At 39.0% G+C, this 12,087-nt stretch overlaps 1 protein-coding gene and 1 long non-coding RNA gene across 3 annotated transcripts in view; one reads left to right on the plus strand and one right to left on the minus strand.

Moving 5' to 3' along the window:
- The window catches only part of LOC110046936 (dystrobrevin beta-like), a 36,512-nt gene that overhangs the window by 3,895 nt on the left and 20,530 nt on the right, over window positions 1–12,087 (minus strand). For both annotated transcript variants that reach the window (XM_089282237.1, XM_089282236.1), the window contains exons 16-18: window positions 11,841–11,856; window positions 10,688–10,791; window positions 9,791–9,998 (exon numbers count right to left, since the gene is read on the minus strand). In XM_089282237.1, coding sequence (XP_089138363.1) covers window positions 9,791–9,998; window positions 10,688–10,791; window positions 11,841–11,856 — 328 coding nt within the window. The remainder of the gene's footprint in view (window positions 1–9,790; window positions 9,999–10,687; window positions 10,792–11,840; window positions 11,857–12,087) is intronic.
- LOC149116315 (uncharacterized) lies at window positions 1,493–6,437 on the plus strand. The gene is made up of 2 exons (XR_016205371.1): window positions 1,493–1,672; window positions 3,705–6,437. It is a non-coding gene; the product is annotated as an uncharacterized LOC149116315 (long non-coding RNA).

The raw sequence follows: 12,087 nt of genomic DNA on the forward strand, positions 1-12,087 counted from the left end.
CTGAGAGCACAATTTATTCAGACTTGTTAAAATTTGCTATAGCCTTGAGACTGGCTAATATGTTTTCATCATTGACTTTAAATGCAACTGAAAAAAAAATATCGCACAATTGTTTCCGCAATGCATGAAAGAAGTGAATTTGTAAGGCGACTTCAATAAGTGTCTTTCCCACCGACCAATAATAAACCCTTAGATTCAGCAATTCTCTCTGACTTATACAATACATACATGTCAATTAGAGTTTTAAAAACTCACAACGTAAAAACCAAGTCAAAGTTCTTCCAGAACAATCTAAATATTGTACAGGGCGAGTTAATCAAGATAAATTCAATACTCGCATTTAGAAATCGCTACATAGATAGTTCGTTACTCCGAAAAAGATATATATTTCAAAAAAAGCAAATAATATATTTCACGACCGGACATGACGAATATGTTAAAAAACATTTCCGATACTCAAAGACTACTGTATTAAGCCATTATTTACTGCATAAAATCCCGCTGGTATATTTCTGTATGCAATCCGTTGATGTAACGAGTCTTAAAGTCGAGTCTTAGCTGGACAAGTTCTATCGGTACAAAGTCGAACAAAAAATATCAGAGGCGGCTTACGGCTTTTAGCATGCCTCCAGTAATTTTTGGCAAAATTTGAGAACAAGAAAACACGAGAAAACAGAAACTGAATTTTACTAAATGACCGAACGCCTGGCCACAGGCGAAAGAACTTATACGAGCAGAAAAAGCAATGCATTCTTCTGCCCGGCAAAACGAGCGAGTGAAGTTTTCCCAACTCTTATCCAGCCTTGAAGGCAAAGCACGTTGCGCACAATTTTTCCCGCCAAAAAAAGCGCCGCGTGTACAGAGAAACACATCGGTGATCGCGAGGGCGAATTTCCTTTTTTAAGAAATTGACAATGTAAAACAACAGCACTTAAAAAAACAACAAACCATTACCTTGAAGGAATTAAACGTAAACGGGACCGCATCATAAGAACACCCTCCAAACTCTGACAAAGTCCTTGTCACCGTGCACGAAACGCAGGGCGCTTCAAACTTGGAGGAAAACATCGCCAAAAAGTTCGTTACAACGAAGAAAAGCACCGTAGAAGATAGTGCCTTGTTGTCGTTGCAAAAGCTAACGATTTTCCGCATCGAAATGAGTTTGGTCTCCATAGTGAAATTCTCGTGGTGGCAGTGAAAGCAGAGAACGGCCCACTTGCACTTAGAATTTTTTTTTCAAGCAAATAAGAACTACAAACTCCACATATATAGCACGTTTTCCGACATGACGCAATAGACACTCGAATATAGAACTATGCAGTAAGTAGCTTTTGTGCGATGCCGAAGAAAGATAAGAAGTAGAATAACTCTTACACTATTGTGTTGTCGTTTGAAGCGAATATCTGGCATCCGCTAAAAGATTCAAAGTTAATTTTAGAACAGTTAAATAGCGGTTTGACACAAAGTTTTTAAGCGCTTTATTATTTTGGACCTTGTATGTAAATCTTTACCCCACCTAGCGACATTCCACCATCAAATGAATACCAGCAAAACAGCAAGAATATTTTTGATAACCGCCGAAGACTAGCAGAGGATCGAATGATTCTGCTAACATGAAGAAAAACAGCTTTCTCTTGATTAACAAGAAAAGGAAAAAAATCTACCAAAGAAGGTATGTCAAAACTACACTACTTTTTCAACTACGAGTTAGAGTATCAGGTGAAAGCATACCTCTTTATTTCAATTGTTTTTCCCTTTTTGCTCGGCGACGCATGACAACTAAGAGAAACCGGAAGGGAACGCGCCCGCTTGCACGTATATATATTTCCTAACTGAAATTCCGATTTTAAAAAGAGTGTCGGATCAACAACCACTAACAAGTAGCCAACACGAATATTATTGCTACCCACAAAAATTTCTACCTTTGTACTACGACACCTTAACAACTGCACTCGATGTAAAACAGTGAAATTTGCGGAATAATTCCTCGAAGAAAAAGAATGAAGTCGACACGGCAACACAGAAAACCTCAAATTTAATAGAATTCTAAGATCTTTTCATTTTTCTCAGTAGAGTGAAAGATGTATTACAATGTACCTCTAAAGTCGTCTGTTGGATTGTTAGTGAAATTAGAGTGCATTACCATTCAATAATAAACTGAAGCATTTCAAGTTGATCGGAAAAGAGGTTCTAAATTGGTCTTACTCTTGAAATTGCGCTGGAAATAATATTTTTGTCTCTAAATAGTACATCTTAGTTTAGGTTTTTCTTTTTTCGCTATCTCTGCATATTTTTCTTATTATTATTTTTTACTTCTTTCTTTTGTTTGGCTACTATAGTATGTAATTGTTATCTATGACAATACTTTCACAACTTGAGATCAAAGACTTGAAGACTACAAAAGAATGCACAAGAATTTTCTAGATGTCGGGTTCTCGTCAAAAGTTACTTCGCTAAACCAATATCAATACCATTAGAACGAGCCTCTTTTAAACTAATTAGCTTGCGGCAAGCCAATAAGTTAATGTAACTTAACCTGGAGGGTAAAATATCGTGACAATATCAGACGTTTTAGAGATTTGATGCGACGCCAATCGATTTGAATCTTGAACAGCCGCCAGCCAGTTGACTTGTGAAAGGAAATGGCCTTTTCGCCTCAATGGGTTTCACAACAGCGGCAATTTGGTGTTTCATCAAGTCAATATCCCCAGCTGATGATTTCCGCTATTCTCATCGCCTTTTTATCGGAAAATCTATCGATATGGGAACGAGAAAATAGATCTTCATCATGCTTTGAGGCCATAATGGCGACCCAGGCCAATAGCTTAACGCCACTCCGCGATCGGGGAGCCTCCGGTGATTGGCTTACTTGAGTAACGTTCCATATTAGGCATTCTGAACATGTTTCAGGGTCGGTAGGGAAATTCCAACATTGGCTACACTTGAAAACGTTTCAAATGTTGAGGTTAAAAAGAGATTTGACGTTTTAAGATAAAGCAACGCCTTAAATTTAAGACGGAGATGATTTCGTCCACTCATACCGGCTAGGCTGGAGAGAGTCCATCAAGAGAACTAGGGCAGAACTTGGAACACAAGCTAAAGCCACACTCAAGTGAGCCAGACTCAAATGAGCCAGTTCCTTGTTTGCTATACATGCAGTTGCTCTCCCACCGCCCACCAACTAAAAGCTTCGCAATGGCACATGCAACTAGTTTGATAGATCAGTTTGATAGATTAGTATAGATCAGTTAAAAGTATACTCTGTAGAAGTAAAGCTTGGTAAAAATATGAGATATTGGTGAACAGCATGGTTTTTTTTTTTTTTTCGGAAACGTTTGTGTACCAGACTGATATTGTTGCTGAGGTGTATTCGATCGAGTATCTCGCCACCATTAACCGTTGGTTTCCATTAGAGTCGAAAAGAGGGAATTATTATTGGTTTGAAGATTGCACTCAAGATTTTCTTAAAGTAGCCAAATATTGGCAATATCCCTCCCTGCATAATTTAGTTCTTTGTCGAATATTACACCGCATAAGTTGTCTTCAGAAGAAACAAAACCTAAAAATAACTTGGGTTCAAAAAGAAGCCAAGGGCAGCTAAACTACTGATTGTATCTGCTGAACCAAAGACATCACAATTAATATCGGAACTAACTTAGTTATTTATCTTGCACCTTTTACAACTTGTTTGTTTTTCTTTGCAGAAATCAAAACAATTTTGGAGAAAAGAATTTTGGAGCTACTTCAGGCATATAACCACAATAATCAGTCTATAATTTCATCCCAGAGGCCATCGAGTAAGGCTCGAGTCGAGTTACATCCCAGACTGCACCCATGCTGTAAATTGAAAACCACTGAGGAGTATTTCCCAGTGGTGCTGTTGATTATGTAATGCATAGTTCGAGCATTCGAGTTTAGTATATACCACACAAGTGAATAGTGCTTTTCGCGCGCTCTGATTGGTTAACTCGGAGGTGATTGGCAAGTACTATTCACCTCCGAATAGCCGGCGCGAGAGATTTTTAAATTTCCGACCGCTTGTCACACATGAAATAACGTTTTGGTCCGCTAATTATTCAGCTTGTGTGGTATATACTAAAACAATTATTCACCTCAGTGTCGGTGAAAGTGATGGATATTTACCTCCACTTCGGCGAATAATTGTTAACTACACTAAGGTGAAATTCTGGCGTGCAGAGATCATTCCAATGAAACCTACTGACCAGTTGTGTCATGTGCACTGTTTTTAATGATAAACAAGCTTTTTCTACCTTTCGAGTCTTTAAATGAAACGGTATTGTGTCACCATTCAAATGAAAGCAACTGAGCAGTACTTTCAGGTGGCACTTTTCTAACTTTTGACTCGTAGCAACGTTCTCTGTTGTATGTTTGTTTTAGGCTATTTTGCGGGTTGACCCTAGGCAAAACCTGGCAAAATACAAAAGGTGGTTGTGTGTGCTCATACAACTAACCAATAGAAGCAAAGCAATTATGTAATTCATGCATAGTCTACGAGTATAGACAAGAGATGTGCAGTGTCAAGGACCTTCAACATAAATTTTAGCCCGTTTCTTTGCTTCTTTGATGTTTACCGTGCTTCTTAACCATTTCCCTCCATTGACGCTTCGTAGAAGCCATATCGTGTGACAATAAAACTGAAAGCAACTGAGCAGTACTTTAAGGTGGCACTTGTAAAAGGCATTTCTAACTCTTGACTCGAACAGGAAACCATATTGTGAAAGCAACTGAGCAGCACTTTCAGGTGGCACTAGATAAATTTCTAATTTTTCAGTGACTCGCTGATCACAGTCCTTCATCTAAAAGCTACTTAAAGGTACTTTCATGTGCAAGGTCAGTGAAAACTATTCAAACAAAAGTTATCAACCAATTGGTGCAAAAAACTTTGCTGTCTTAACAGTTGGTGTATTGAACTTAACCGGAGCTTAATATGGGCTTTGCATTATTTTTAGTGAACAAAACAGGAAACGAACTGACCTTTCCTAGACAAACAGATTATAATTACCACATTCTTAGTATCATAATGTCAAGCACAGAATTAGGAAACGCATACAAATACTACTGCCTGATGATGTGGCCTTTAGAAATACTGTTCTAATTATAGTGTGGAGTGAGAAGTTTGACAGCACTCCCACACAAACAAGCAATAATAAAGGATCGTAAAACACCGTCTAGCCAAACTGGAGGACTCTTGAGTCGCTGTTCAAGCACAGACAATTCACACACTTCCAACCGATGCCATGACGATTCACCATCGAGACTAAACACCTCAACCAGTTGCTTAAAGTCACACAACTACATTTTGATTCTGCATATCCCGCTGAATTTTCAGAATCCAAAACGAAATTGAACACAAACTAGCCTGCTCCAGGCTCTCGGTCGGTGGGGACGATCGAAAAAGCAGGCGGGCGACGAGCGGGGTCTGGGAGAGAAAAAGACAGGCGATCCCGCTCGCCGGCATTTATAAAAGATCTTTAGGAAAAAGAGGATGTCAAAATGACATCTTTCAAGCATAACGTATAACTACGTTCACGTCACGAACAACATTTTGTTGTTTCCATTTATTTCTCTTAATCTAGAGAGAAAGCGTTTGATAACATCTCCATGTACTATTCAATTCACTTTAGATATAAAGGCGCCGAAACTAACGCTTATATAAACCATGCTCAGCTTGTTTTTCCAGTCTGTATGGCGCGGTTTCCTTGCTTTGGCCAGTCGAGGAGTCAAGTCACCGTTTAGCATTCAAACAAAACCGCTTTGAACCGAGTCAAACCGAGTAGGACCGAAATATGCCGTACTTGACCAAATCCATCCGAACAGATCCGAACTAACCCAAACCTCTCGAGTACAGCCGAACTAACCCAAACTAAATTAGACCCATCCGAACAGAATCAAACCAAACAGACTACAAGCTGACGTGGCAACTTTCGGATTGCTCGTGCTATGTTTTGATTGGACAATAACGATCGGAAATTTGTCGAAACTTCAACGAAAATTCGCTAAGACGGTACTTGTTCCTCGACTGTACTTTGCTCCGCTCGCCCTGCCAACATTTACCTGCATTACTTTTTCCGAGAAGATTTTTAACAAGCTGTTATTTGTCTTGACATAAATTTAGCGATTCATATTAACACGATAATATCTGTATATCATATTCTACCCAGTATCCTCATAATTTGTATATTTATCATTGCCAAAAGAATAGCATATTAACTATCACTGCCCTGATAACAAAACACAATTTCATTGTGGAAAAGATTCTATTAAAAAAAAATTCAAGATACTATTATTGTTCAATCTCCAAAAAATACATGGAGCGAAACTATCACTCTTAACCTTAACTCTGATGACAATTACAAAACAATAAAAAATAACAATTTGTCGGTTTCCTTGGCGAACACGACGCCAAAAAAAAACAATATTATTTGATTTCTTTATAAATCACGTGACCAAATTTCGATGGTCGCGTGGCAATATTCCTTTACAATTCATTTATATACTCTGGCTTAACCTTGTAAATCCACACAGAGTGGGTGACATTTTAACTTAGTATTATTACACAATGAGGCGCAACCATCTTGTAATGTTAAGTTATAATACAAAAGGCGAACTTAAAAAAATTCCATTTGAAACGAAATGATAAAAAAGCTCCAATACACAATTATAGTGTACACCAATATATCGAGTAAATCTGGCCGGCATCGAAAATGTTACAAGAAACAGTTAATTTTGCTTAAAATGTTAACGCTTACAATTCAACTTATTTTTCTTGGGGGAGGGGAGGGAGAGGAACCACAGGTGAATTACTTATGTCGGCTTAAAACGAGAGTTAGTACACGAACTCTGGACAATAGTCACTTATAAGACATTAAGTCTACCTTTCTAAAGTAATGTTTTCAGTTGTTTTAGCGACATGACCTACTTCAGCCTAGTTCTATACAATGGCGACCCAAATAACGGCTGCATAGGAGATTTCATTGCAAACTGATTAAACATTAATTTGCGATCTTGATTTTTCCTCAATTATTTATCATTTTCATAATACTTTTTCAAAGTAAACCATGATTAAATTGTAACAAAACGTAGGTTACCTCATACAGAAACTTCGCTTTTATCCCTGTCCTAATCGACTTTTAAACAAACATCAGCAATCACAACCCACGCTTTTGGCAGCGAGGGGTGCCACAGGCAGGATTGGGGAGAGACGCATAGCAGCTGGTCGCTTGCGTCGTCACGCAACGCAGTGTTACGTGACGACCCAAGCAACGGTTTCACATACATTGATCTTCTAAAACAGGCCCTTAAAATTATTCAACAGTTAAAACTGAACATCTTCTTGTCTTGAGTTCAGATGTTTTCTGCCTGCAAGAGACAGAACAAAGTGGATTAATAAAAACAAAAGCATGAGCTGTACAAATTTTGCAGATATTTCTCTCAACGTTTCGCCAATTTTAAGTAAAATGTTTCAAAGTGTTTCTGACTTTTAACTAGAAATAAAAGTAAAACAAAAGCAGTAGGCTGGATGCAAACGTAGGAACACAACACAACCAAGACAAATACTGTTTTACTTTCTTGCTTCAAATCTTCCCTTCCAAATCTAGCCAAAACAAAGCAACTGTGATTTGGGTATGGCATATAACTGCCTTTATAAGGTGTATTTCGTTAATCCACTTTGTTCAGTCTCCGTTTACAGTATTAACAAGATTTTCGATATCTTGGTGTGGTTTGTACAAGTAAAAGTACAAACCCACACCGAAAACAGTCACCTGGATTAACAAGGAAGCAAAACGACACACTTAGATATCCACCCCACCCCTCCCCCCACCCACCCCAACCCCCGTCGTTATCTCGCTGGTGTGAACTAGGCCTTATAGTTAACAAAGCAAGCCACGAGTCTGAATTACGAAGCCCTCCTGAGATCAGATGCATCTAAGAATAGTTCCCTAACAAAAGGCTCAAAAATTGTGTTTAAACAATGCTTAGGATACATCTTGCCCCAAGAGAGCTCCGTAAATCTGGCTCCTGATCTCTCCAAAAGTTACCAAGTTTGAGAAATTCTTCCATTTCCTCGTTTTTGACAACATGTACATGTAACTTTAAATACCTCCTTTTCATAGTAATGGAATAAATCATTTTAATTAATTCAATTGACCAATAAATATATTGACACCCATTACATTGTAGTGTTCAAATTATTCACTGTCTCACAAGGTTCAATAGCATTCGTTTGGTTCGTCTTTTCTGTTTCAAGTCAAGCCACGTTTTTCCTTGCCATTTTTCCTGATGCTGTGAAGACAATTTTTTGGCCTTTTTCACGGATGTTATAAAGATATTTTTTACCATCCCCTTACAACAACGTCTAGTGAAACGCGTGACTATTCAGCGAGCCGAGGAAAAGCGTGACAATTCAACGATAATGCTTCCCAAGTTTAAAAAAGCGCGACTGCCCCAACACCAAATGAATCGCGTGACTATCCAACAATTGCCACAAGCCCGCAGAGAGCGTGACTATACTGCACATCACAGGAAAGCGTGACCATTCCGAAAGCGGCCAAAAAGCGTGACCACTTTGCAAGCCAATAAAAAGCGTGATTATTCAAAAAGGCAATGGCACTCTAAATACACCAGCAAAGGTGTGCATCCCGAATGCCAACGGACAGTGTAAGTTTTCCGCAAAACCCGCACGATCTAGATCACCCGTAACAGCAGCTGCTGACATGCACAGACACTAAATGATTTACATCATAACAAGTCCACACGAACAATAACTGAACGATTTTGAGAATGCCAACAACTACGCACTAAGACCAAAACGAAGTGCTTCCGAAAGGTGAATAAGCGAACACGCTTTGGTCAAAACTCCTTAGGCTGATTGACCTGTTAATTCTCACCACAATATCACACATCACGTGGACAAGTGATAAGGATGAACATCAAGTGAGTTAGTATGTATATTGTATTGGCATTATCGGACAATCTAGTCCATAATTTTAGCGTGTGTTAGTAATTGTACATTTCCTTAAACATTTTCTGAGATGGCTTTGGAGTCCGATTCTTGATCGGCAGATGCGGTTTAGTAAAGAATGCAATATTGACGAACGAATTCTCCGAAACTGACTGAAAACTGACGGAGCTGACTCTTGTATTGCCGGACAGTTCTCAATGCTTATGTGACGACGTGTTCTATGGAATCATTCACCGTCATGACTTCGATCATCACGCAACGTTTCTGGAGAGCTGCGTCACGTGAGAGGCCAAATAGCGGCGGCGAAGTCTTTCGGAGCGGAATACAGGCACGGCTATTCCAATACAACACTAGCCTATACAATGCTCGGAAGTGATCGTTTCAACAAAACCGTGTGTGTGCTTTAAACATGACGTAAATCAATAAATTAAACTCTTAAGAAAACAGAAATACTTCCAAGAAGGTTTTGAAAAGAAGTCACCTTTAAAAGTGAACTCAACGTGATCAGGTCACCGGCAGACATCTTAAGCAATGAAAACTTGTAACTGAAGAAAACCTGAGACTCGACAATGTTCATTTCATTGCAATCTCTAAACTATCCAAGAGAACAAAAGGTGCCCAGAGCATTATAAGCCTTTTTAGCATGTCTTGTGCATCCCCTGAAGTGTTAAACAACTTGTAGAAGATACTTCACCCCATGTACGTGACATAATCACAATTTAATAGGACACTTGCCTGACTTAACGTCTTAAATATACATTTACGGAAACGGTCCTATCTCGAGCAGTTAATACAAGCGCAACTTACTTTGAGCAGGTTCATGAGTCCTTCCAGCTGTACCATCAGTTCTCGACGACTCTCTTGCAGTGCAGACATGCGCAATTCTAATTCATCTTTTCGTTGCCTTAGCAACTTGAGTTCGGCCAGTAGTTGAGGGTTTTGAGCGATCTGAGCCGCTGACCTCGATGTCTCCTCATGTTCATCGCGCAGGCGTCGAATTTCTTTCAGAAGAAGCCTGTTGAACAACAACGACAATTTTTTTAGGCGAGAGCGGTATTTTGACCATTTTTTCCGAGTCGCAAAACGAGTGGTTTCATTTACCCGTGTGAACTTTGCCAGAAACGTTGGTTGCTCGATTACTACGTTGATGGCTTTGTAGCGTTGTAGCTTTGTTGGTTAACTTTCCTTATGCCTAAAGTTTAGGACCATGCTTGCCATGATGAAGCGCTTCTATCATTTCATAGGTTCGTAATGCGTACATAACCCTTACTATAAGCCTAAATATGGGCCATAGACGACTGCCATAGGATACCATGGGCTTTGAATATACCAGAGAGGTTTTGCATTCCCAGGGATACGAAACTCAGGGGTGTGCAATTAAACTTTTGAGGGAGGGGGGTTACTAGGTATAGGCATGAACTTCCTTTTAACCATTTAAACCTAATTTTTTTTCTCGCGACCTGTGTATGCATAATACTTTTTTCTCCGCGCAACCTGCTTTTTTCGGCTCACTGAGCGTGCGTGAATGTTTCTATTTTTCGGCAGGTGTCGTGTGCATGCAATTTTTTTTTTTTGGACAAGTATGCTTGCAGGATTTTTTTTTTTTTTTTTCAAAATCCCCCCCCCCCCCCCCCCATCCCGTCCCCTTGAAAGTCAAATGGTGCACCCCTATGTGTCCTAAACAGATTCAAGATAGACAGGCACCTGTTTTTGTTTTGGAGAGTCTGCATCAGCTCTCTCTGTTCCCTGTTGGCGTCAATGCTCGACTGACTCGGTGACTTGCTCACCTTATTAGCAGGTTTCTGGCGCTAAAAGCAAAGAAATTGCCATGATTAGTTACCAAGTTCTTCCAACCAACGCAATACGAAATGCTTAAAGACCTGTAGGAGGAATCTACATTTTGAAACTTAGGTGTATACAGGCCAATCACAAAGCACACAGACAACCACGTGAAACAACCAAAACTCAAAGTAATTGCATGTAGCTGACGAAAAGCGCGGGAAAACGAGTGCGAGCGAGTCACGATTGGTTTTGGTTTTACTTGTGATTGGATGAAAAAGTGGCGCGAGTTTTTTAAGCCAATCGTGAAGCGTAGTTGATGCAAAACCAATTACTTTTCGACACTCAAGTGAAAACCGCTCTGAAGGTGGCACCAATCTGTTTGGAACGCGTTTCATCTCTTGTACACCGTGCGTATTAACTCGTATGAAAGAATCCCCTTGACATCTAGTCTTGATTCATTTATTAAGGAATTATCGGCAAAATGCCTTCTTGCCAGTCACTTAATATTTTACAGTAATTAAATTACCCAAAAATTAATAACGTAACTTGGGAGATGAAAGTTTGATTTGTGACAAAAAGACCAAATATCGATAACCACAGCGGAAACGTATTCAGGATGCCGCTTTCAATTCTCCTTTCGGGTTTTAAACACCTCTTTCACTGCTAGTTCAGAGAAATTGCTGTTTGATCAGGATAGTATTCTTTGGCTATTTGATCTTTATTCTCAGTTTCAGTTTCTGTGAGGCAAAGCCCGTTGGTAATTTTGGGTTCAAACGGATAGTAAAAGCAAAATATTAAAATTTCTAAATTTAATAAAGAGCACTATTTACACAGTCAGCGTTTTCTGAATAATCACATTGACAAGTGTAATAAAACTACACATAAAAAGATTTCTAAATTTAATTAAGGTTTTCTATTCACACAATCAGCACCTGAGAAATTATCAAATTGATGTGTGCTTTATCTACAGCAAATCGACTTCTACTGTTCGTGAAAAGATAGAGAGAATTTTCTTTTCTTTTCTTTACTTTTTTTATCAGCAAATTATGACTACACAGGATTATTGCATACTTACCGAATTCGCCGCAAGCCTGTTCATTTGTGAGCAAAATACAAAAAGATAAAGACATATGGTTAGATAAGTAAAGAACAGAACGCTGCATAAAAGCAATAAATTAGAGCCGGCGACACTAAGAGAGACTATTTTTTTTTTTCCTGATTCAAGCGCCAGGTGGGAAAATTACATTTATTAAGAAAAGCTGCGGATAAAGTAATATTATTTTGGCGCTTTCGCTGCATGGGTAAAGTAAAGACTGCGAGAA

This window comes from Orbicella faveolata, unplaced genomic scaffold (assembly GCF_042242905.1).
Source record: "Orbicella faveolata isolate gen_17 unplaced genomic scaffold, um_ofav_v1 contig_12, whole genome shotgun sequence".
In the NCBI taxonomy this organism is placed as follows: domain Eukaryota; kingdom Metazoa; phylum Cnidaria; class Anthozoa; order Scleractinia; family Merulinidae; genus Orbicella; species Orbicella faveolata.